Source organism: Perkinsus marinus (genome assembly GCF_000006405.1).
Source record: "Perkinsus marinus ATCC 50983 genomic scaffold scf_1104296944428, whole genome shotgun sequence".
NCBI lineage: Eukaryota > Perkinsozoa > Perkinsida > Perkinsidae > Perkinsus > Perkinsus marinus.
In genome coordinates this window covers 657,630-683,429 of record NW_003211397.1, presented here as the reverse complement: position 1 = coordinate 683,429, position 25,800 = coordinate 657,630, and the positions used below count along the sequence as shown (strand labels likewise).

The following is a 25,800-nucleotide window of genomic DNA, read 5'->3' as shown; positions in this document are numbered from 1 at the left end:
CCCCCCCATCTCGAAATAGGCCGCAGGATCGAATCCCACAGTCCACATTTTTATATGCAAAAAAAATAACACAAATTTTCCTCATTTTAAGGGGTGTTATCTCAATCAACTTGAATGCCCACCAGATTGACGTCTACCATGCATATAGTGCAGACCGGTACTTCCTCTTCTTCCTCCGCTTGGGTGTCCACACTGGACCTTCGACCAACCACGATCGGTGTTATTGGTATCACCTCAGACATGGGGGGTATTGACATGTGTTTACGGACGGTTTTACCCGGGTTAAATCATCACGGTGTTCATGCTCATTGTCAACCCTATAGAATGTATCATTCACACGAATAAAATCGTATTCCATCAAAGGTCTCCCCTGATCATCCGGTTCAGATGCCACCTGTAGGGATCGAACCTGCGCCCTTCCGCATGATAGCCTACCCATGGTAACGGATTCGGCCGTCCGCATCCAAAACACGTGAAGCCTACTACTGCTGAGCCCCGCCCAGGAACGTATTGTTCTCTTCCACAAGAATCGCAACTCGCGACTACTAACGTCCCCTCAGAATTTCCCTAAATCGACAAACCACCGAAGCATCACCACTCAGTGCGGAGCGAAAATATGCACATGTTCAACCCCATCTTATGAGGAGTTCGCAGAAAACCGTCGTTGGTTTTCGCATACTTCCACCCCGAGGCGTGAGGAAACCCCCTAGCTCAGTTGAGAAAATCAAACATATATTCCCACACAGTTGTCACTACTACCATATGAATATCCCTTGGCCATGCAGCGCGCCCTATGCGAAATAGTGTGTAAAAACAGGCAGTAGAAACGATGACCGCTGCAAGCAACACTAGAACTGATGATACCGTAACTTCCGCATATCTCGACTCAGCTGGAGAAGTAGGAACTGGTGTCGTTAAGGCCGATATCGTCGCGTGTGAGAAATGATGATGGAAAAAGACTACAAGTTCATACAGTGTGGGGGGAAATATGCACATGGTCAACTATATGTGTTGGTGACAATGTAAAATTCTGAGGTAATTTTGGTAAATTCTCATTGGTTTTTGTACATTTTTACCTGAATTCTTATGTGAACTTCTATAATTAGAAATTACCAGCTGAAAAAAACAAACATAGATCCAAATACTGAACCAACTACCCTATACCAACCTGATCACTTTCTAAAAGAAGTCCCATTGACGCAATGCTGTAGGCTACGACATACCCAGTCGGAACACGACCGTATGAATGCCTCAACTACCGACTAGAATACCCCTTGAAACACTACTCTCCATACATCGTCAATGTACACTAGTATGAAAGTTTCGGCTTTCTACCGCTACCGTCAACAGAGAACCTACCACAACACCGTGTTAAACATGCGAACTGGGTCATCGACGAGGACCCAGGTTCGATTCCCAGCAGAGGCATTTAAAACCCAAACCAGAACCTCCTCAGAAACATTGTCGAAGTGCACATGACCTCATTCCCCAAGTGGATAGTGTCTCCTGAGCTTGTCCAACTTGGCCTGCTATACAACAAAATACCCACTGTGTTAACAACTATCAACTCCACCTGATGCTTGGTCGCAGCTAGCTCCCGTGCTTTTTCTATACGTTCCTTCAAAGAGACTTTCTCTCTATCACCCGCGAAATATTGAACCTCTGTCATAAACCTGACCGACACCAACAATAACATAATCATCTACTTAAAAAGTTCACACATAGTTACGGTCATCGGTGATAGTCACCAATGCGGTATACCGACTATATAATTTCTCTCACAACCAGATGTGGAAGCTCAAGATCGTTCTACACCTTTCATTGGTCGAAATTTGAACTTGCGTTTCCGAATTCATAAATTTCATTTACGAATTAGAACTTTCATTTCGAATTTGAACTTTCATTTCGTGAAAAACTCCTTTCACTCGTCGAAAATCAAATTTCATGTATCTGATTTGTTCTTCCGCTTGTTGAACTTGAGATTGAAAAGATCTACAAAACTACTACTCGCATACGTGGACGACCGAAAATTTGACACAACATAGAGAGGTGATGAATCAACTTTCTAATCGCTGACTTTAACGTTATTGATAATATTGGAGTTTCACCCGTGATGTGAAAATCGAGTTTTTCACAGAGTATTACGCTACTTCATATGAAACTCCAATAAGTAACAGAACTTAATTTTATATATGGACTAAGGGCAGTATATACTACCAATATTGATTTTGATAACAAACATTGTATTACCATGAAAAGATAATATGTTTATAATTATTGGAGTTTCACGACCCGTTTTACGTGAAGTGGCGTGATACTCTGTGAAAAACCCGATATTCGCCGAATGCAGTAGTCATAAAATATGTTTTTCACTAGTGCTTTTTTCATATCACTAATGAAACTCCATTATATCACCGAGCAAGTGCAGTATTCAACATAACTGGCAGTCCCATTTGCGTTCTCCCATTATCCAGCTGTCCCACTACTAAGCTAGGCTGTGATTTTTCTGCTAATACATCCAGAACTCCTACGTAATACGGACATCTTCCGTGTTGAGCTGTGTTCCACAAGTCCACAGAACCTTTCCAAAACCAGCTCATCTTATTACCATCGCCTCCAGTTCTCAAGATCTGCTTGCTCTAGTATATACGGATCGATCTGACAAGACGTAACTCCGCACTACACCTAGTGCAGCAACAGAGCTTATGAGGTCAAGTACAGGACTCAGCAGAGAAGAAAACCACTATTCCCACTACTTTCTGAGAGCGCAGAAAGTTAGCAGTAGCCTTCCTGGTCCAATCCTCAGGGTTGCTACCATCTACCCATTTCTGCCACCACGATGTGAAAGTCCGAATTGAAGAACCCTGAACCGGCGCGTTGCAAACCGCTTAGTATTATTAGTAGTACGTGCATTCCAGGGACAGCTCTGCGCAATAAGCCTGTATTGATGGAGCTCCGATATAGTCCGGGTCGAATCCTCATAAAAATAGTGAAAACAGAACAACAATTGGGTGATGACATTCATCACGATTACATTGGAGTTTCACCACCCTAGTGATATGAAAAACACTAGTGAAAAAGATATTTCACGACTACTGCGTAGTGTGAATATCGTGTTTTTCACCGAGTTTTACACCAGTTCACGTGAAACGAGTCGTGAAACTCCATCAAGTTAACAAGGCAGGCCAAAACTTCCAAACCGTCGAATGAAAATTATGAAGTGTTTCTACTAAATTGTAATCAAGATTCGATCCGTCTAAAAAGGATTGAATTTTTCACAGAAAACAGTCGCTATACGAGATGGCTTAGTTGAAGAGATCAGACAACACAAGAAGTGATATTCTCTCCATAGGGCACATCGCTACCTATTGTTATCATCATCATTGTTAATTTTATAATGAAATTAGCATATATTACTACAGTATAGTAATGTTATTGACTTTTGATAGTGTCGCTCTATCATGCTGCTGTACATAATACAAGAGCTACTGACAACTACGATGGTTCGGTGGTGATAAAACTACAGCGACGGTCCTCGCATATAACTCCTGGATGATATAGCAATCATAACCAAGTAACGAGCTTGTTTGAGATTGAGTTCCCATTTAATGGAGTTTCACGACCCGTTTTACGTGAAGTGGCGTAAAACTCGGTGAGAAGCGCGATATTCGCGGTGATATGCAGTAGTCGTGAAATATGTTTTTCACTACTGTTTTTCATATCACTAGGGTGGTGAAACTCCGATATACTACAACCAAACCGTTATTAGTTTACATTAATAGTACTTAGACGCCGCATGGGTGATAATAACGTTGAAAAATAAACCAGCAATAGAAGGCCGATGCCCCATCGAAGAATCGAACCCGAGTCGGCAGGTGGTTATAACATCACCCACCCCATCACAGCAATTATTCCTTATTACACCAAGACTCCCTCCCATACCACTCAGAACTGACAACTATTTCACAGTCTTAGGCCCAGACTTCAGCAATTTCAACAGCATGCAATGTAAAACAACATTATAAGAGCATTATGGGTAAATGTAGTCATACCACTCCTCCGCCGCTTCACACAGCCCTGCCCCCTAAAGTGTTCTCAGCTGAATAGGTGAGATAAAGGAAGCCATCCTCGTCCTTATGAGCATCGTACAACTCCGACATCATCGAACCTAATTTCATTATTTCAAACACGACGGCTCTTCTAGAATCGATCAGATTCACCCGTCCGTGGGGTTCTCTTCTTAACGAATAAATAGATGGTTTGCTCAGCAGAGATTCCCTGAATTCCCCGTTCATGGCCATTCTCAACAGCTTGTGTGATGTGCTTGTGTACTATATACCTGAAAATTCATCAAGGCAATGGACTTGGATGAACTGAGGTCGAGGACTGAGTTTCAAAACAGTACTTACTGAACAACTTACGGGAAGTTTTTAAATTCTAAGAAGGCTTTTATATTTTTAAGAAATCTTATCGGTGGTTGAAGCGATCAATTTAGTGGGTGAAGAAATCACATTCACGGGGAGGAAAATCAATTTCGGACGGCAGATTCGACGATGCAGATTTACACTGTGCTGTCCCACGATCCACTTCTGAAAAGAAGCGTAACTACGCCGCAAGGCATTCAGAGACACAACAACAGTGTATTGCAGGGTGCAGGTTTCAACTACGCGAAGTGTCATGAACGACACGAAAACATACTGTATGTTTTATGAAGAGATATCAACCATTCCTGGTGCTGCTGGTCTTTGTCCATGGTAACAGTGGCACAAGGGGACAGAGAGAGATGGATAGATGTGTGGACTATTCAGGAGTTATCGTGTGCAATGGAGTTTCGGTTTCCAGCCCTTAAATGTGGTTTTCACTGTGTGGAGGTATGGACATGTCGCACGAAAAAAGCCAATTTTCGTAGCTTACTTGAACTCCCCACACAGCATAGTTCCCGGGACGAGGAATTTCTTTTTCTCGATCTCAGGAAGGTCTGAGCGCTCAGCCTTCTCCACTATCACAGGTACTCTGTCGGGATACCTGAGGTGGTGAGAAAATCTTCCGAGTGCGCAAAGATATGCCTTCTCACTTCTGTAGTATGCGTCGGGCCTCGGCTAGCCTCCGATCAAAAGGGATGGAATCTTGCATGGGGGTGGAGTTAGACGGCATTGCGAGAGTTCAACTACAGGGGAGTGGAAGGGAGATCGATATTACCGCGCGCCATTAAACTAAGCGCTCGCCCACGACAAGTCGAAGCATATTGGCCCTGTTTCATAGGAGCAAATTGCGCCTTAAACTTAAGTAACGCCTTAAAAGGCGCCTTAAGTTTAGGAATACTTAAGGCGCCTTAAGTTTCTGTGCATATACTTAAGTATTGACGAGAAGTATTTCACAACATGCGTACTTAAGGAGCAACTTAAGTACTCCTTAAATTTTATTAAGGTAGAGCCGACCCTACCTAAACAGATATTCAAGTATCCTTGTGAAACCGGCCCATTATCTTCGTCACACGAATTCTCTTCCGAGGACCACCAAGGCGTTGTGTTGCCGTAGTGTAGCTGTATGTACACACGCGTTAGAGAATGAATTCAGAAGATCTGAAACGAGTTCGCTTCTACACCACTCATAACTGCATAGTAGTATCCACATATGAGTTTGCTAGTGTCATGTCACTCCGTGAAGGCGCGGAGATATGCCAATATTGCAGAGATGCCAGCATGTTTTGGTATGAGCACTCACTATTTGCCCATTAGATCATGTCAGCTACATCTGGACTCCAGATTCTGGAGTCGTATCAGAGATCAGGAGGAGGAGGAGGAGGAGGTTGTTGTTGAGGTGTATGATGCTCTTCCACCTACCACTATCCACAGAGGAACCTGTCAACAAGGCGAACACGCCGTGAACAATACCGTATTGTAATAGCAGGGGCAATCAACCTTTATCATCAATCATAGTATTTCCTCCCAAACTACAATAAGGCTCTTCAGCAGATTTCCAGAAATCTCCAATTCACCATCTCTATTAATCATGGAGTACAAGAGCCAAAACCATAGTCGTACCGTTATCAGCGACATCATGCATATAATCGTCGGTGAAATAATCCCAAAACGCACATCATTCAGAGGACTACACTGTGGCTACATCTTCGTCGCCTTATGATCCTCTTTTGCTACGACGAGCCTAATATCATCATACCGTAACAATGTCACTCTGTGAATGCGTGGAGATATGCCAATATTGCAGAGATGCCAGCATGTTTTGGTATGAGCACTCACTATTTGCCCATTACATCATGTCAGCTACATCTGGAGTTGTATCAGCAAGGTTGTTGAGGTGTATGATGCTCTCCCACCTGCCACTATCCACAGAGGAACCTGTGAGTCAGGCAAGACCCCCTTGGCCTCGTTTTTATCATCTCTCCGATGTCCCCAGTAAATCAGCATACCAAACAGCGATACCACCGATAAAGACGATGATTTTCTCGAAAAACGAAGGTGTGGTAAGAAGCGATTTCTCGCGACTAGGCTTGTTCTTTGGCCGCACCGTAACGGGATAGCTTTAGAAAATCGAAAACAATTTGTCAATGGGCCGGTAGCATATCTTTTGCTAAAGATATATAGTTCAGATGGCAGCCCGCTGCTTCACTTCGATGGTCTCCCACATGAGGAATTCGGATGCATAGTGAATGCTGTCTACCATTCGGTTGCCAAAGGCTCGGATAGTTCAATTCCGGTTGAGTTGAGGCATTTACGGTATAAAATGAATGACAGTGTGTATTATTTTATCATTATGAGTGCTGCTGCTGCAGTTGCTACGACGTCGAACCCCCGAGAGCAGGCCATTAATAGTTATATTAGTAAAGTAAAGGAGCATAGAGAGCGCGAGGCCAGATGCAAAGAACGTAATAAGGGGTAGTAGGGAGGAGGTATGGGCAGAGACCATTCAGTTCGGGAACAAATCAAGGAAGTTGAAAATGACTTCGAGACGTCGGAGGACCATTTGAAGGCTCTCCAGAGTGTCGGACAGATAGTCGGCGAGGTTCTAAAGCAGCTAGATGAGGAGAGGTAGTAGTAGGGGTATGTAGGTAGTTGTGTACATCTCATATTTTTATACTAGGGTAAGGTGAACTGATCTGGATATCACCCGTTGGCTTTAAAGTGTAGTTTTATGAGCGCTTCTCTCACATTTGATGACGGGGTTTTGCTTTGAGAAAGCGACCAATACCATTCCTCTCCCAACTAACGAGAGATAGTTGGTAGAGGCAGTGTTGTTAACTTAGATTCATTGTAAAGGCATCCAGCGGTCCCCGATATGTGGTGACCTGCAAGCAGCGATTGGATGCGGCCAAGCTGACCACAGGCACTCGAGTGGCTCTCGATATTACTACTCTTACTATTATGAGTACGCGGGTCTTCTTATTATCGGGTCGAAAGTTTCCGTTTCAGAGGCGATGCCGAGGGAGGTCGATCCTCTGGTTTTCAGTATGCTCAGCGAGGATCCGGGTGAAGTGCGGTATTAGTTATTAGGAAAATGGGTTGATCAGTAGTAGCTTTTTATGACGTAGATATTCTGAAGTTGGCGGCCTCAATGAACAAATTAGAGCGATGAGAGAAGTTGTTGAATTACCCCTCACCAACCCTGAGCTTTTCAAAAGGGTTGGGATTAATACACCAAAAGGAGTTTTACTGTACTAATTTTAAGGGAAGTATGCGCCTACTACAATGCGACAGATACGGTCCCCCGGGTACTGGGAAAACGCTGTTGGCTCGAGCGATGGCTCATAACATGACGGCGAGTTTTATCAAGGTGGTGGCCTCGGCTATTGTGGACAAGGTAGTTGGTATATTGGATAGAAATGGAATATAATTTTCCTCTTTTTCTATCAGTACATTGGCGAGTCCGCACGTGTGATTCGTGAGATGTTTGGTTACGCTAAGGAACATCAGCCATGTATCATTTTTATGGACGAAATTGATGCCATTGGTGGGAAGAGATTCGGTCAGGGAACAAGTGCTGATAGAGAGATTCAGCGAACTCTTATGGAGGTAAGTGGACAAGCCATAACTATATGAATATCGCGTATCACGCCTAGTAACTATACGAGAATCTTTGACGTGTTTTATTGTTTTTCGTTCAGCTGTTGAATCAACTGGATGGATTCGATGACCTTGGGGCTGTGAAGATCATTATGGCCACTAATCGTCCTGACGTACTACTGCTATGCCTACCTTTCCCTTTTCAAATGGCATGCGCGTTCAGGTTCTCGATCCTGCTCTTCTGCGTCCCGGCCGTCTTGATCGTAAAATTGAGATACCACTCCCCAACGAAACAGCTCGAATTGATATCTTAAAGATTCATGCCAGTAAGTGCAGTATAGAACTGCTCCGAACCACTGTGGTTTGGAATCGTTCAGGTAAGCTCGCCAAGCACGGTGAGATTGACTACGACGCCTTATCGAAGCTCTCCGATGGCTTCAACGGCGCGGATCTGCGGAATATATGTACGACTGCTGGTTGGTTTCACGGAGCCTCGTCGTTGTTGATGCTGCTGATGGATTAGGTACGGAGGCGGGTATGTTTGCCATCAGGGCCGAACGTGATTATGTTATTGAGGAAGATTTCATGAAGGCTGTACGGAAGTTATCGGAAAGCAAGAAGCTCGAGGGCAAGCTGGACTATGAGAAAGTATAAATACCACTATTGTGGAGACGGTTGAACTGGAAATGTGTTTCGATACGGTTTTATTGAGTTCTTGAGTCCGATCCTGAATCGCACACTACGCGACTGAACCAAGCTATAGGAATATCGAGACAGTGGAAGACAGTTGACTGAACCAAAACGCGCTGTCGAAACTACAGTAGACTGTTCGTGGGGTGGCATGGTTCGGATAAATCAGTGAAAAAAGGATTCTAAATGTTTTTACAAGGGTTCGAACTTGAGTCTTAGAGGATGTCGCTCTGCGTTACTAACGACTAGACCACTCTGAACTCGTAAATCATGATCGTCACGAATTGCGACTCTAGCCTTACCTTGGCTCTCGTCACGGAGGCCTCATCAGTGCAGTAGTAGTTTCTGTGCCTCCTTACTTCAATCCACATTGTGGTGTCACTTGGCACAAGGTCGGGTCTTCCCAGTGCTAATTCGAGAGTGTCGTTATCTACCGAGTTAACCACTAGGAAATGATAGTGACGCTAACTACAATAGAGCGACTATCAACATCATAAACTGATAATCTGTTCAATAATCTTCCAATGGAGGCACGTGTACTTAACGTCGTACGCTTAACCTATGCGCGCCAGCGGAGCGATCGATGTCATGTTTTTGGAGAAAGCCTGCCTGCAACGAATGAGCTTTCCCGATGGCTCGGTGCAGTAAACGCAAAACGCACTATACAAAGCCGCTCTGATATCATATGTGTTTGCAAGAATCATGGTAATGGATTGTCTACTACTTCTGTGGCAATCGTGAGCCTATCTTATTGGGAAAATAGCACACGTGAGGACGACTCTCCCAGAGGCTCATCGTAGTCAGTAATACCAACTCATCCGTTACAGCTCATTGGAGCCTTTTCTCTCGTTACTATACAAAAGATCATTGCATTGATTTCTTACGTCAATAAGTGAGCACCTGTCTCTGACGACTCGAAACGAACAGCGATGCCAGTACTAGTGGTGTATTTACTCTTATTCCAGCGAAAGAGGGTCTCGCATCACCTCCGCAACTCCTCCAGCCTTTTCAACTGTGATGCAACCGTTCGACAGGACGAAATGTCCGTCCATGACAATTACGCCCTCGATGGTCACTGAGGCCGAGCTCAACGAAGCACTGCTACTAATAACGGGAAGGCTAACGCTCGCTGACCCTGCGCGTGCGTGCCAACACGTTTCTGCACGCGTACACAAGACTCTGTTCAACCGCCCTCTCGCCTATTCATACCAAACATGGCTCCAACTCGGTTGTTCCCCAAACCCCGGGGCAATAACGAGCCTTGACGCCTTGGACTCGAAATGAATGCTCGAGGGGCATGCTCTCTTCCGCGAAAGTTGAGTAAAATTCCGATTCGGTAGTTTTTTTTTCTACCCAGCACCACGACATGCTGATCTACCGCGGCGTCGTTGCCATCACTGCTGTTGTTATGGGGGCCCTATGCAAGACCGATGAGGATGTCGCACCAAAGCCTCGCCCAGATCTCCCTCCGAGTGATAGTCTCCGCATTGGCGTCAAGTAAGTGACACCCGATTCGCTTGGATGCCATCAGTGTCACCCAGACGCCGAGCGGAAACGCCCTGTGATGAGCCTGCCAAAGACGGGGACGCTGTAGCAGTTCACTACACAGGCTGGTTGAGAGCCACCGCTGAGAAGTTCGACAGTAGTCGTGATAGGAAGGAGCCTTTCAAGCTCACTCTCGGGCAAGGCATGGTAAGCTCCCTTGGCTTCAGTCTCGTCAACAATTTTCGGTTAAGGTCATTAAAGGCTGGGACCTGGGCATCCTCGGTATGTGTCCTGGTGAGCAGAGACGTTTGACCATACCAGCTGATCTCGGGTGAGTATTCATATCGCTCTTATGTATGATGCATGTCGCGAGGAAGGTACGGCCAGAGTGGATCTCCTCCTAAGATTCCCGGCAACGCCACTCTCGTTTTCGATGTTGAGTTGATCTCTATCAACGCCGATGATAATGACGACATTCTGGACGAGGACGACGAGGATGACATGGACCCCCTATTTGATAGCGAGGAGAAGGAAGAGGACAAAGATGGCAAAGTGAGGGAATAATGGGCATGCGTGTGATTGCATGACGAGTCGCTTGCAGGGTGGCGAGGATCTCGTCGAGGAAGGAGTAGAAGATGACCTTTAAGACAAAGATTCAGTTTAGTCTCATGATAGCAGCCTTTTCGTTGGTGGGAATTACTTGTGTTTTCTACACACTACATGTTCATCCGGCTCAATGGACACATCCGACCATTTTCGTAAACACAAAACCGCAATATATGAACTGATACAGATTGCCAATAATGATCCTCGTAGCCAGAATAATTTTCCTCATTGTACTCACTTCGTCGTTAAGAGCGGCTTGCACGCCACAGCTGTTCGCATGATTAACCTGCGAATGGTCAAATGCGGATGCAGCTCATCCCACTTGGTGAATCTCATGTGCGAGTCTTGTGATTCGCATCTGGAATGCATTACTAGACGAGAGGCTACCTGCTGGTGAAATTAGATACGGATGAATTGGCATGTGGCCCTAGTTATATGGAGTATATCAACTGAGCGCCGTTGCTAATCCTGCACGCTGTGATGGCTCCCATTGCAATTTTTGTGTTGTAACAATTGTGTCGCCCTGTTCCTCCTGTGCTTAGTATCTTTAGCTGTGCTAGGCTAGTAGTTCAACTGAACATCTATACATTTTCATGAATTTATCAACGGCGTTAGTCGACTAGGTAGAGTGGAGAGGATCGAAGGCTTGCAGATCTCCCTCGTGTTGTGACAATTGTGTCGGTACTGTTCCCCAAGCTTAGTATATTCTAAGCTGTGCTAGGCTAGTAGTGCTAGTAGGTAATCATTAGTTAAGTCTCAAGTAATTATCATTTTCCTATGATTAGTGATCTCGCGTTAACCCAGGAGACTGGACGTAGCCCTGACATGGCTCCGATGAAGGGACCGATGAGGGAGGTCTGTCCCGTGACTGAGATTTTGGGAGGGAGTCCCAAAATTTCAACGTCAATTTCAACGCGATTATTGTTAGCGAGCGACACTGTGATCGACCTGGACCAGAGAGTAGTGCAAAATGTCCCAATGTTATTTACATTGGACCATTCATTTACAGAAGACACCTTTGAAGGGGCACCCGAAGGTGACATCCTTGAACGAGTATTTGCTCATCTGTACAGTCGTATACCAAGTACAATTACTACTCATTTGAGTAGTCCTCAAGTCTCACCTAGTAGGTGAGTAATCTCAAGATTGCTGAGTTTGAAAGAGTTATCTTATTGTGTGCCGAGCCAAAGCACGGCGTCCTGAGAGGTTCGGTGTTGTCACCGCTGTTCAATACGCTACCACCCAGTCTCAGCCAACACTCCCAGATAACTAATGTGATGCGGTGAAGCGTACCATGAAGTCCATGCGTCCAGCGCCAACAGCAAGATGCAATTAGACTAGCACCTGTAAGAATTGCTTGGTGCGCAAACTTCCCCTGACAACAACAAACTTGCATCGCCGTAGTGTTGGCAGACCGCCATCAGATGCATCCTGAATGAGCTCACTAGTCAGAATTGACCAACACTACAAGGCGATAGGGATATAAGCATTAAGAAATTACCGACATTACATACCATTCGCCAATGAGATGACCATTCTTAAAAAGGATGGGCAATTATCCACGTGATATAAAAATCTCAGAAAACGACAAATCATATGAAACCCCATCAGACTTCTTCTACAGTCTGCTCGCCGCCTCATTCGTTTGATTATCCTCGGCGACCAGAGTTTTGGCCATTTCAGCGAGTTTCCTCATTTGTCTAACGCCGAGGTCCAGCATGATCTCCTCACTGCCACCAGGTACCGCCATAGCCCTTACCTCACGGTTTAACCTCTCTACCTTCTCACCGACACCTCCTCTAGAATACGACAACCCACCAAAGATCTGGGCCGACTCTCTGGCACAGTACTCGAAGACTTTAGTGCATTGAACCTTCAACAGAGCAGTGACTCCACCAAGCTTCATGTTAGCTTCTAGAGGATGCATAGTGGACAGCTGATAAGCCACATTCTCGAGCCACGCATGAGTGGCCTCAATGAGCCTGGACATCTCCGCGAGCTTCCATCGTATGACCTGATGCTGGATAAGAGGCTTACCGAAGGTCTTGCGGCGGTGGGCGTGCTTGAGAGCCTCTTCGTAGCATACACGAGCAAACCTGTTCGTCTGGGCGCACAGGGCAAAGCGCTCGTGATTGAAGTTGTGCATGATGCATTTAAAGCCCTTATTCTCCTTACCGATGAGGTTCTCGATGGGGACTTTGACATCATCAAAGGAGATGAAAGTGGTGCCAGAGGACCAAACACCTGAGCATTTCATCCTTCTAGTGGTGACACCAGGCATGGTCTTCTCGATGAGTAGTAGACTGATACCGTCCATACCGGGGCCTCCAGTGCGGACAGCCACCGTGAAGTAGTCAGCCCAAATGCCGTTGGTGATCCACTTCTTCTCACCATTGACGATGTAGTACTTCCCACAAGAGGACTTCTTAGCGCTGCATCGGATATTGGCAACATCAGAGCCAGCAGTCGGCTCGGTGATGGCCAGGCAGATGATCTTCTCACCAGACAGACACTCCGGCACGATGCGGTCCCTCATAGCCTTTGGGCCAAACCTCAACACAGGGGGAAGGCCGATGGTCAAACCGCCGACCAGACCCCAGGCCACGCCACCACTTCCACATCGGCACAGCTCATCAGAGACAATGAGCTCATGAAAAACGTCAATCTTGACACCCTCGAGAAACTTAGGGATGCCGCCATACTGAACGGGGTAAGGATGGCCCATCGCCAAGGACGTGAGGCCGAGTGCGCCCATACGACGGTGCACCTGAGGCAAATTCGACTGACTAAAACGGTGAGAGAATCACGCCGCGCTCACCTCCCGAGGAATCTCCAGATTTTCGTCCCACTCAAAAACGTGAGGCAAGACCTCCTTCTCAAAAAGGTCCCTAACGTACTCACGGAGCTTCTTGTGGCTCTCGTTGTAGAAAGGACTATTTCCGGCTTGATACCAATATGGATCACCAAAGGCGTTCGCATCACCGAAGACATCAGTGTTGACGCCCATACTGCGAGCCATCGCCATTTGCTTCTTGTTCGCAGCGTTCTCCTGCTCCGCCTGACAAAAAAAAGGGATAACCAAACGACCTAGATCGAGCCCGTATATTCAGCTACGTGGTAATTATTATAAGACTAACTACCACCGAAGTATGCGAGAAAGATTCTTCTCACAACAAGAGAATCAGGAAACTGTCCCTACCTGTTCAACGAGGACCTTGGCCATCTCGGCCAACTTGGACATCTGTTTGACGCCGAGGTCCAGCATGATCTCCTCACTGCCACCAGGCACCGCCATAGCCCTTACCTCACGGTTTAACCTCTCGACCTTCTCACCGACACCTCCTCTAGAATACGACAACCCACCAAAGATCTGGGCCGACTCTCTGGCACAGTACTCGAAGACTTTAGTGCATTGAACCTTCAACAGGGCAGTGACTCCGCCAAGCTTCATGTTAGCTTCTAGGGGATGCATCGTCCCCACTTGATAGGCGACTTGCTCCACCCAGGCGTGAGTGGCTTCTATCTGCCTAGCCATCTCGCCGAGCTTGAACCGAATGACGGGATGCTGGACCAGGGTCTTGCCGAAGGTCTTGCGCTTGTTGGCATGCTTCAGGGCTTCCTCGTAGCACACTCGAGCGAAGCGGTTGGTGAGAGCGCACAGCGCAAGACGTTCGTGGTTGAAGTTGTGCATGATGCATTTGAAGCCCTTATTCTCCTTACCAATGAGGTTCTCGATGGGGACTTTGACATCATCAAAGGAGATGAAAGTGGTGCCAGAGGACCAAACACCTGAGCATTTCATCCTTCTAGTAGTGACACCAGGCATGGTCTTCTCGATGAGTAGTAGACTGATACCGTCCATACCGGGGCCTCCAGTGCGGACAGCCACCGTGAAGTAGTCAGCCCAAATACCGTTGGTGATCCACTTCTTCTCACCATTGACGATGTAGTACTTCCCACAAGAGGACTTCTTAGCGCTGCATCGGATATTGGCAACATCAGAGCCAGCAGTCGGCTCGGTGATGGCCAGGCAGATGATCTTCTCACCAGACAGACACTCCGGCACGATGCGGTCCCTCATAGCCTTTGGGCCAAACCTCAACACAGGGGGAAGGCCGATGGTCAAACCGCCGACCAGACCCCAGGCCAGTCCACCGCTACCAGCACGTGCGAGCTCATCGCTGAGGACCAACTCATGGAAGGTGTCAAGTGGCACTCCCTTGAGCACATCTGGTGGGGACTGGTACTCGACAGGATAAGGGTGACCCATGGCGAGGACGTTGATACCACTCTGGCCGAGCATCTTGTGGACTTCACGAGGAATCTCGAGGTTCTCATCCCACTCGTGGACGTGAGGCATGAGCTTCTCCTCTACCAGAGTGCGCATGAATGCCCTAAGACGTTTGTGGGAGTCGTCGTAGTAGGGAGAGTTGTAAGACTGGTACCAGTTGGGATCACCAAAGGGGGAGGCATCACCGAAGACCTCAGTGTTCACGCCCATACGCTTCGCTTGTTGAATCATTGACATTATGAAGATGAATAAACCCAACGATAGACCTACGAGGGGGACTAGGAGACTCAACGAAGAGATTTGAAAGTGAGGATTTCTTAGAATTACATCATCTAGAACAAGGTTGCTTCAAAGTGATTTTAAGGCGCGCGCTAAAATTTCGTATCACGCGCGAATTCGATAAACCGCGGTATTGTGCGGGACGTGGGAATTTTCGGTGACGGAAGTTAGTAGTTTCGGCAGAAGTCTTGGACTAACATAAACGGTGTGCGGAGGAGCACTACGATCGATACGATCCTTGGATTTGGTCACTCTGTCTTAAGTAGTATTTGGGTTTTTGATGTTGTTATTCCCAACAGGCAAATTCCAGGCAGAGGCGCTCTCAGACGATACGCCATATAGTGCAGACGCCTGCCCCTTCTATTAACGCCATACGAGTGGATTCTACTGATGGGGAGGGGGTCAGTGCACGACTACTACTGGGTGATAACTCGGTTGGACATATTCTGCCTTTCAGACCGCACAATCTCTGTTGAAGGGAAGTCCTGCAGCGTGGAGCATCCGGCTGGTGCTGAGCTTGTTGAGCTCTCTGGAATGGCTGCGATTGAAATTACGTGAGAATTCGGGCGTGGGTGGTAATGTTTCAGCTCGTTGGGTGCAGTAAATTTGGTGTAGCCGTTAAGCCTCGTATAATGTAGTTTACGGAATCATCCAGGAACCTATAATGTTCCCGGGAGGGGAAAACTCATTTTCAATTTTCCACGTATGGCTAGGAACACATTCTTCGATCAGTTTCCCATGTAAATGTCATCATCACATTAGAACCATCATTTTCCCCATTGTTATCAAACCCTAGGGACCGTTATTTCTCATAGACATATGGGGTTCACACAATATAGTGTTCCTAGGGGAGGGCTCGTCTATGTTGGTTGCAAAACTCGTCCTATGCAGTGACGAGGCTCGGAAAGTGATGGAAAGTCGGCTGTAGTAGGAAGTATTAGTTCAAAACGGTATGTTGGGAGAAGTGCGTATCGGACCGCATGTCCTCTATTGGCGAGCAGGTAGCGTGGGGAACGGTTTTACATGTGTAAAAACGGTTGGTATTTTGTATGCTATTGGTTTATACTCCAACATTATAGTCGCTTTATTTCGGTAAACTGCAAAATAGCTAACGTGAGTGTACTAACGTGAGAACTGAAATCACCATATCTAGTGATTCGACAATTTAATAGTCTTCATAATGAAAACTACTTTATTAAAATCACAATATGATTTCCACTTGAGGATTTGTATTTTCACCACCCTTTTCAACAGACCATATGCTATTGACCGACGCCATCATCTCTCGTCAAGGTCGGCCAAGTGCGAGCAACACTTATTCTCTCTAACAGGGAGTCCTCGAGGAACTTGAAATGTTCCCGGAGGGAACGAATTTTGGACCCCCAAAATGGCTAGGAACATGATTTCGGCCAGTTGTCGAGATTATCCCCATTATAATCGCTGATTCGGAACATTTTTCCTAGTCTCGGCAGGATTTTATGAACGTTATTTTTGAGAGCTGAATGACTCCTTGCTTTCTAAGGATGTGGTAGCGTTTTAGTTATCACCTGGTTTTCACTGTAAGCCGATCTTATTGTGAATATTTGATTTCTGACCCCCTTCCTGATGATGGGGAGGGCCCGCATGTGTGTGTAGCTTCTACAGCGTTCATTTAGACGGTATCTTGTTGTGAAGTTATTACTAATGTTGCCCATGGGTTCTCCTGGTAGTTTCATAACTTTTCATAACTAACCATTGAAATGATGCCTCCAACAAGAAAGGACGACTTCTGGCCAGATGAACATCGCTCGGTAGCAACGGACTGGACCGGTCTCGTGCTCGTTTGAGACGGGGTATACTGGTCCGATACAAGACGCTAGCTGGAGACTCCACTGTTCCAATTGGAGATGTTAGTGAGTATTTGGCGGAATGGGAGAGCATTGGACTGGGTTAAATCGTTCAATCGAGAGGGCGTGGGTTCAATTCGAGCTGCCTGTATTTTTCATCGATTACTGCAGGCAGTGTTGGAATATGTGTTCGCTTTCCTCAGCTGAGCTCAGGAGCTCCTCACTAATTATCAAGATTGCATACGAACTCGGGTAGAAGTGTACAGAAACCAACAAAACGAAAACCTTGTTTGGATTTTTTCCATTTGTCGGTGACAACATGAAATTCATGTGGGAATTTTGGGAAATATCTTCAAAATTTTCATATTTTCACCGACACATGTAGTTGACCATGTGCATATTTATTCGCACTGACTGCAGATAAGGAGAAGCAAGTGTTGCTAGGCGAGGTCCGGGGCTACAGTTCCCTTGTGTGGCAGGTCTCCTGGGTTGATCTTAAATATGGCAGTGTCCTCGTCAGTGTGGGGTATGATAAACAGGTGAGTTTCGAGTATACTTTTGATGATAGGGAAAATATATTTTACGTCTACTGCATATCAGATTTTTCATAGAGTATTACACCAGATACAATGATAACGAGATAGATATGTTCGGACTGGCGTGGTATCAGATTAAAAAACGAAGATGCGAATTTGGCGCATGGACGAGGCTGCAGGGGAGTGGGGAATAGAAACTGAGTTGCCCTCGGGCAAGCACACTGACGTTGTAATAATTGCGGTCGTGAAAGTTGCATAAAATTTATGAATTCTTTTTGAGGTTAACGATGGTATCGTCACTCATCATATAGTGCCCTGCTCAGAAGATGGCAGAATTGTGGTATGATTATTCGGCAATTTTGTGGCGTGTGACGTTTTTTCATAGATTTGGCAGTGCGATATGGTGGGACAAGGATGGAAGAGTACGCAGGAGTTCCATATGAAAGTCGCGGCTTACGGGCTGAGTTGGAATATAACGAGAAGTGTATGAATAGTTTTGGAGGAATATATATGTCCGCCTTCCTCGCTTGTCGTAGGAGTTAACATATGAATTCGGGTAGAAATGTACAGAAACCAACGAGAATTTGCCAAAGTTTTCATATTGTCACCAACCATATGCATACTTCCCACACTGGCAGTTGAATAGGAATTTGTTGATTATTTCCTCTCAGGCTTCCCCGAGGACCGCGGCAGAATCTCAGTTCATAAGGACGTGATTGGTGCGTATAGTAGGGATATGAATAGCTCTCAAGCTCCTAATAATGCGGCAACAGCAATGTTAGTGACCTCTACGTGGGAACTTAGGAGTGATGGATGTGTTGTGTTACTCGCATGTGTATATATTACTTTTCCTAAGATGGAGTATTGGAGTTTCACGAGACCCTTTTTACGTGAAGTGACGTGAAATCCGATATTCGCGGTGATATGCAGTGGTCGTGGAATATGTTCTACACTAGTGTTTTTCATATCACTAGGGTGGTGAAACTTCATTTTTATGTATTGAATATATAAGCGTTATAAATATGTATATGTTGATGTATATAGATGGTGTTGGAGTAGGAATATATGTTTGCTTTCCTCAGCTGAGCTCAGGAGTTTCCTATACAGTGTTGGAGTAGGAATATATGTTTGCTTTCCTCAGCTGAGCTCAGGAGTTTCCTATACAGTGTTGGAGTAGGAATATATGTTTGCTTTCCTCACCTGAGCTCAGGAGTTTCCTATACAGTGTTGGAGTAGGAATATATGTTTGCTTTCCTCAGCTGAGCTCAGGAGTTTCCTATACAGTGTTGGAGTAGGAATATATGTTTGCTTTCCTCAGCTGAGCTCAGGAGTTTCCTATACAGTGTTGGAGTAGGAATATATGTTTGCTTTCCTCAGCTGAGCTCAGGAGTTTCCTATACAGTGTTGGAGTAGGAATATATGTTCGCTTTCCTCAGCTGAGCTCAGGAGTTTCCTATACAGTGTTGGAGTAGGAATATATGTTCGCTTTCCTCAGCTGAGCTCAGGAGTTTCCTATACAGTGTTGGAGTAGGAATATATGTTCGCTTTCCTCAGCACCTGAGCTCAGGAGTTTCCTATACAGTGTTGGAGTAGGAATATATGTTCGCTTTCCTCAGCACCTGAGCTCAGGAGTTTCCTATACAGTGTTGGAGTAGGAATATATGTTCGCTTTCCTCAGCTGAGCTCAGGAGTTTCCTATACAGTGTTGGAGTAGGAATATATGTTTGCTTTCCTCACCTGAGCTCAGGAGTTTCCTATACAGTGTTGGAGTAGGAATATATGTTTGCTTTCCTTAGCTGAGCTCAGGAGTTTCCTATACAGTGTTGGAGTAGGAATATATGTTTGCTTTCCTTAGCTGAGCTCAGGAGTTTCCTATACAGTGTTGGAGCAGGAATATATGTTCGTTTTCCTCAGCTGAGCTTAGGAGTTTCCTATACAGTGTTGGAGTAGGAATATATGTTCGCTTTCCTCAGCTGAGCTCAGGAGTTTCCTATACAGTGTTGGAGTAGGAATATATGTTTGCTTTCCTTAGCTGAGCTCAGGAGTTTCCTATACAGTGTTGGAGTAGGAATATATGTTTGCTTTCCTTAGCTGAGCTCAGGAGTTTCCTATACAGTGTTGGAGCAGGAATATATGTTCGTTTTCCTCAGCTGAGCTTAGGAGTTTCCTATACAGTGTTGGAGTAGGAATATATGTAATCGCTTTCCTCAGCTGAGCTCAGGAGTTTCCTATACAGTGTTGGAGTAGGAATATATGTTTGCTTTCCTTAGCTGAGCTCAGGAGTTTCCTATACAGTGTTGGAGTAGGAATATATGTAATCGCTTTCCTTAGCTGCTCAGGAGTTTCCTATACAGTGTTGGAGTAGGAATATATGTAATCGCTTTCCTCAGCTGCTCAGGAGTTTCCTATACAGTGTTGGAGTAGGAATATATGTTTGCTTTCCTCACCTGAGCTCAGGAGTTTCCTATACAGTGTTGGAGTAGGAATATATGTTCGCTTTCCTCAGCACCTGAGCTCAGGAGTTTCCTATACAGTGTTGGAGTAGGAATATATGTTCGCTTTCCTCAGCACCTGAGCTCAGGAGTTTCCTATACAGTGTTGGAGTAGGAATATATGTTCGCTTTCCTCAGCTGAGCTCAGGAGTTTCCTATACAGTGTTGGAGTAGGAATATATGTTCGCTTTACTCAGCTGAGCTCAGGAGTTTCCTATACAGTGTTGGAGTAGGAATATATGTTTGCTTTCCTTAGCTGAGCTCAGGAGTTTCCTATACAGTGTTGGAGTAGGAATATATGTTTGCTTTCCTTAGCTGAGCTCAGGAGTTTCCTATACAGTGTTGGAGCAGGAATATATGTTCGTTTTCCTCAGCTGAGCTTAGGAGTTTCCTATACAGTGTTGGAGTAGGAATATATGTTCGCTTTCCTCAGCTGAGCTCAGGAGTTTCCTATACAGTGTTGGAGTAGGAATATATGTTTGCTTTCCTTAGCTGAGCTCAGGAGTTTCCTATACAGTGTTGGAGTAGGAATATATGTAATCGCTTTCCTTAGCTGAGCTCAGGAGTTTCCTATACAGTGTTGGAGTAGGAATATATGTTCGCTTTCCTCAGCTGAGCTCAGGAGTTTCCTATACAGTGTTGGAGTAGGAATATATGTTCGCTTTCCTTAGCTGAGCTCAGGAGTTTCCTATACAGTGTTGGAGTAGGAATATATGTAATCGCTTTCCTTAGCTGAGCTCAGGAGTTTCCTATACAGTGTTGGAGTAGGAATATATGTTCGCTTCCCTCAGCTGAGCTCAGAAGTTTCCTATACAGTGTTGGAGTAGGAATATATGTAATCGCTTTCCTTAGCTGAGCTCAGGAGTTTCCTATACAGTGTTGGAGTAGGAATATATGTAATCGCTTTCCTCAGCTGAGCTCAGGACTCTCCTCGTTAGGCATTGAAATTTACCTAAGAATTTGGGTATGAATGTACAAAAACCAATGAGAATTTTTACAATTCCCCCCCCCCCCCCCCCGAATATCACCTTTACATTTGGACTGAATATGAACGCATTATGTTGTAGTTAGTATTTCTAATGTTCGGCAGCGAGCCGGACTTTTTTGGCTCTTTCCATGGAGTTGGGCTTCTTATAGAACCCTCCTCCAACGGCGGAGGCTATAACCACAACTACGACAATAACGTTGGGGACTTCAATGCTAATGCTACTGAGAGAATTCCCATGTGCGGTCCGCAACTAGCGGGAAATCTACCTCTGCTGCCACAGCGTGCGATGGTCGGCTCGCGAAGGGCTCTTGATATTGTTGATGATGGGTTGCAAGATGAAGTACTATATCGTCGTAGTAGTTCCATCACACTTCCAAGGGTAGTAGTAGTAGTATGTGCTACTTTTACTGTATTGTTCTTGTTTAGGACTCATCACCGTATACGTTGGCGAAGCGAGCGGAGAACGCACGAGATTATAAGAGGGCATTATATTGGCATACTCAGTGCATTGAGCAAGGAATTAGGGTAAGCCATATTATATGCAGTTTTACGTGAAGTTGTGGAAAAGGGCGATATTCGCGGTGATATACAGCAGTAGTCGTGAAATATGTGTATTAGCATACATAGGCTATATTATGTGCAGTTTTACGTGAAGTGGCGTGATATTTTGTGAAAAACAAACGCGATGTTCGCGGTGATATGAAATATGTGTATTAGCATATACAGTGCATCGAACGAGGAATTAGGGTGGGAAATATCAGGGAAGCTTCCTAGGGTTTGATAACAATGGGGAGAATGATGTTTCTAATGTGATGATGACATTTACATGGGAAACTGATTGAAGAATGTGTTCCTAGCCATACGTGGAAAATTCAAAATGAGTTTTCCCCTCCCGGGAACATTATAGGTTCCTGGATGATTCCGTGGACTACATTATACTGGAGTTTCACGACCCGTTTCACGTGAGGTGGCGTGATATTGTGGGAAAAATGTGTCGATTTGTTTCGACTCGCTGCCCGGCTCCCTCTTCCCTCCTATAGCTATCCTCCCTCCTTCCTGCACTTTGCACAACATCTCCGTTCGGTTTGAACTAGCTCAACTATACACTCGTGTTGCTATCTTCCTAGGAGAGAGGGACGGGGAGACCTCTGGCGCCCTATGTCAAAGGTTTCCCGTACTGGCACCTCCCATTTTTCATATCACTAGGGTGAAACTCTACTATGTGAATTTTCATATCACATTTGGTATCAGGCCGCTAGTGCAGTGATGGATGTCGCGGGTCTTTTTAACAAGTTTGGAAAAAAGGCGGAGGCGTTGACGTTTATGGCCCAGTACAAGCACTTGGTGCCGAAGGATCGTTATCAAGGTTTCCGAAGGTACGTGGGGGAATTGGAAAATTACTGTTCACAACAACAAGTGTAACACACTAGGGTAGACAGTGCGAACTAAACAGTTATGCATATGTAGATTTCCGAGATGCTTTCATACGACTATAGACTACGTAACGCTTCCTAAACGTTGGTGTCATCAATCGATTCACATTGTTATCATGTTGATATTACTCAAAGTTGACTTTCGAGGGCCAAGTTGAAAATACTACTTTGCATAACGGTTTGGTTCATCACACTGTAGTGAAAAACATATTTCACATTCAAGTCGGCGAAAAACGCATATGAGCTGCGAATAACGCGTGAAGCACGTGATATGGGGTCATTGGTTTCCGCGTTATTCATCACATTGTAGGTTGTACGAACGGGTGGAATACGATCTTAATCGTCCAGCTCAAGTAGCTCCAAGAATGCTGATGGTCACTTTGCTGCCCTCGGAAAGCATTCGAGATAGTGGCATGGAATTAGGGGACCCACCACAGTGGTACTCAGCTGATGCGATAGCATATTTAGGAAAATTGGAAAAGGGGTAAAAGTGCCCTTGCTGGGATTCGAACCTGGGACCTTCTCCTTCTGCTGTGTTATTAGTCCCTTGAATGTGAAGTTACTTGATCGCCTCTTCCCCAACCCTGAGAAGATTGAGTACCTGGTGGGTTCCTATACTACCCTGGAGATCACCATAGACGTTTTTAGGCGATTTGTGAGGCAGATCCCGACACAGGTGCCCAAGTGGCGTATGTGCAATTTGAAAGTCAAAGCTCGGCAAGGAAGGCGATGGTAACTGAGAAAGTAATCGCTCTGAATCATATGAAAATTAAGGGAGTTTCACGACTACCCGTTTTACGTGAAGTGGCGTATTCGTGGTGATATGCAGTAGTTTGTGAAATGTGTTTTTCATATCACTAGGGTGGTGAAACTCTAATATACAGCATGTATAGATTTGATAAATAGAGAGTTATTGGATATCGAATACATGATGTGAATGTTGTAGGTCCTTTGTAACATTCTCGTAACGTGGCCCGACAAGATGGCTTCAATGTTGCCGCCTCCGGAGGATGCTGTCACGGACAAGCATGTTGTACAGGATTCTGAGCGCTGGTAGTACCGACGGAAATATTTTTGCAATATGCAAGGCTGAGCCTCTCGAAATCAGCGTGGCGAAATACGCGCATGGTGATTTATATTCGTTGGTGAAATTTTTTCGTTTCTATGCAATTCCATCCGAACTCCTGTGCTCAGCTGAGGAAAGTGAAAATATATTCCTCCAACACTTGTCTGTTGTTGTATTAGTATTACGTCCCCATTTGAACCCTCTTTGGTGGTGTATAGAGTCCCTGCTGGATGGGCTCCTCAAGTTCCCGAGGCTGAGGTGGGTCCAGAACGATGCTGTGTGTGTGTGTTTCGACTTTGAATTTGTAGCCGGATGAGATGGACCTGCGTCGCACGAATTCCGTGAGAGAGGATAACACTCCATCAAGATTGGCATCATCATCAACTACGCCGTGCAGTGAGAAGTTAACTGATGTATCTCGAGCTGATTTGGTTGACCTGAGGAGCACATCTGCAGGAGGGCTGGTAGGAGAAGGTCCCGGGTTCAATTCCATGGTCAGTCGTTTTTCACTCAATAAATACAAGAAAAACGCATTTCGCTTCCGTACTGTTCTTATTTTCATTCGCATGTAGTTGTTCATGTCGAATTGCCGCGTATAGACTAGGTCTCTGGTGCGGAGCGGCGGAGTTTGCTGAAATTCACACCTTATGCAGTAATACTGCATAAGGAATATGTCTAGTGTGGGATTTGAACCTGGGTGCTGCGGATGACAACCCAGAATCTTAACCTGTTGAGCAAAATATTCTGTTGTACAGGGGTTAAATCTGTTCCCCTGGGTCTACCAGTTCGGGGGTGTGCAATCTCCACTTTGTTAGTATAATAAGAATTTCATGAGCAACAGAACGATTCCTTGATCATTGTCGGATCTGTTATAATTTTGTTATGCACGCACGCACACGGATAGAATGCGATATGAGCTTTGATGATCACTGTGAAATTTCTGGTCGAGTACGTTGAACTGTAGTGTGAACTATCAGTGCTTAGATAACAGAAAGGGTGAGAAGAGATCCATCGTCAGTAGCACAGAGCCGTACATTGCCGTCTCGGGGGAGTGATACCGCTGGACAGGGATGGGCTCTGCAGTTCACGCAGAAGATGATATGCATCAACAGGATGTTGGAAGGGATCCCAAGTGAGGAGGAGGAGGGCGTGGGTTCGAATCCCAGTGACGGCATTTTTTATATTTCAGTGGCCAGTTCCCAAACCCAAGGAATAATCCTGGCAGAGACGTACGAGTCTGTTGGCAGATTTGATGCGGCCTTCAAGTGAGGACGTTTTCTCAACTTAGCCGTTTTCCATGTTGACCTAATTCTAGGATATACGCTGATACGGCGATACTTGCTGGTGTCCAATCTCAGCAACAACTAGGGGAAAATTATGAGGTCGTGGACTGCGTCATAAGGTAGGCATAAACACTGTATACATAGTTGGTAAAAACATATTATATATAATATATAAACATATAAAAAATATAACATTTTATGATACCGTGAAGTCCACAGAAATGAATGATAGAGATCTGGAAAATTTGAAGTCAGTTGGTTTCGCTGAATACTACCTGTGTGTAATATCTTGGGGCTCCAGAATGGTCCTTCTCATTCGAGCGTTGGAAAATGAGGAGAGGATGTCTTATACTGATATCGTGTGAACGGATGAGCTCGACTGAAAGGTCAGCAGAGAAATATTACAGATTATTATTACATCTGTAATACAGTAATAATAATATTATATTAATATAATGCGATACTTTATTTGCGATTGATATATGCGATTACTATATTATATTAATATGTATTCTGTATTAATATTGCAGTAATACAGTAATAGTAATATTACTTTTATCTGTAATAATGGAACTGATGATGAACGTTCTTCAAAGTTATCGATTTCAAAGATAAAACTAATATGCGTATAATGAAATGCAACATTAGAATCAAGATTCAACAATTATAATGATTTTATCATGGGTTTGTGGGGTTTCACCACCCTAGTGATATGAAAAACAGTAGTGAGAAATATATTTCACGACTACTGCATATCACCGCGAATATCGCGTTTTTCACAGAGTATTACGCCACTTCACGTAA

General features: G+C 45.1%; 5 protein-coding genes across 5 annotated transcripts in view; 3 read left to right on the top strand and 2 right to left on the bottom strand.

The window, feature by feature from the left end:
- Positions 1-4,067: 4,067 nt before the first annotated feature.
- Positions 4,068-5,154, bottom strand: Pmar_PMAR019219 (autophagy 8i, putative; the record flags this gene model as incomplete). Its single annotated transcript, XM_002780272.1, has 4 exons — positions 4,068-4,168; positions 4,221-4,339; positions 4,915-5,025; positions 5,075-5,154. 4 exons carry the CDS (start codon positions 5,152-5,154, stop codon positions 4,068-4,070), a joined length of 411 nt encoding a protein of 136 aa, XP_002780318.1.
- Positions 5,155-6,774: 1,620 nt separating this feature from the next.
- On the top strand, positions 6,775-8,675 carry Pmar_PMAR019218 (26S protease regulatory subunit S10B, putative; the record flags this gene model as incomplete). The annotated part of the gene is made up of 11 exons (XM_002780271.1): positions 6,775-6,886; positions 6,932-7,049; positions 7,265-7,386; positions 7,431-7,497; positions 7,550-7,672; positions 7,716-7,818; positions 7,872-8,030; positions 8,123-8,194; positions 8,245-8,347; positions 8,399-8,485; positions 8,545-8,675. 11 exons carry the CDS (start codon positions 6,775-6,777, stop codon positions 8,673-8,675), a joined length of 1,197 nt encoding a protein of 398 aa, XP_002780317.1.
- A 1,385-nt stretch (positions 8,676-10,060) lies between these two features.
- On the top strand, positions 10,061-10,885 carry Pmar_PMAR019217 (FK506-binding protein 2-2 precursor, putative). The gene is made up of 5 exons (XM_002780270.1): positions 10,061-10,208; positions 10,253-10,403; positions 10,448-10,527; positions 10,574-10,748; positions 10,798-10,885. The coding sequence occupies exons 1-5, from the start codon at positions 10,078-10,080 to the stop codon at positions 10,840-10,842; spliced, it is 582 nt and encodes a 193-aa protein (XP_002780316.1). The 5' UTR covers positions 10,061-10,077; the 3' UTR covers positions 10,843-10,885.
- A 1,426-nt stretch (positions 10,886-12,311) lies between these two features.
- On the bottom strand, positions 12,312-15,330 carry Pmar_PMAR019216 (acyl-coa dehydrogenase, putative; the record flags this gene model as incomplete). The annotated part of the gene is made up of 3 exons (XM_002780269.1): positions 12,312-13,569; positions 13,621-13,860; positions 14,002-15,330. 3 exons carry the CDS (start codon positions 15,328-15,330, stop codon positions 12,421-12,423), a joined length of 2,718 nt encoding a protein of 905 aa, XP_002780315.1. The 3' UTR covers positions 12,312-12,420.
- Positions 15,331-21,286: 5,956 nt separating this feature from the next.
- Positions 21,287-25,800, top strand: part of Pmar_PMAR019215 (hypothetical protein) — a 9,246-nt gene continuing 4,732 nt past the window's right edge. The window contains exons 1-12 of the mRNA XM_002780268.1: positions 21,287-21,593; positions 21,641-21,739; positions 22,466-22,590; positions 22,958-23,131; positions 23,191-23,251; positions 23,296-23,391; positions 23,594-23,700; positions 23,893-23,971; positions 24,022-24,177; positions 24,698-24,845; positions 24,903-24,978; positions 25,029-25,115. Coding sequence (XP_002780314.1) covers positions 21,306-21,593; positions 21,641-21,739; positions 22,466-22,590; positions 22,958-23,131; positions 23,191-23,251; positions 23,296-23,391; positions 23,594-23,700; positions 23,893-23,971; positions 24,022-24,177; positions 24,698-24,845; positions 24,903-24,978; positions 25,029-25,115 — 1,496 coding nt within the window. The 5' untranslated portion in view covers positions 21,287-21,305. The remainder of the gene's footprint in view (positions 21,594-21,640; positions 21,740-22,465; positions 22,591-22,957; positions 23,132-23,190; positions 23,252-23,295; positions 23,392-23,593; positions 23,701-23,892; positions 23,972-24,021; positions 24,178-24,697; positions 24,846-24,902; positions 24,979-25,028; positions 25,116-25,800) is intronic.

Excerpts from the sequence above, each read along its gene's own strand:
- Pmar_PMAR019217 (XM_002780270.1), top strand. The coding sequence starts at position 10,078 with ATGCTGATCTACCGCGGCGTCGTTGCCATCACTGCTGTTGTTATGGGG. Across the intron at positions 10,404-10,447 it reads TCACTCTCGGGCAAGGCATG|GTCATTAAAGGCTGGGACCT; the intron begins GTAAGCTCCCTT and ends TTTTCGGTTAAG. Across the intron at positions 10,749-10,797 it reads AAGAGGACAAAGATGGCAAA|GGTGGCGAGGATCTCGTCGA; the intron begins GTGAGGGAATAA and ends AGTCGCTTGCAG.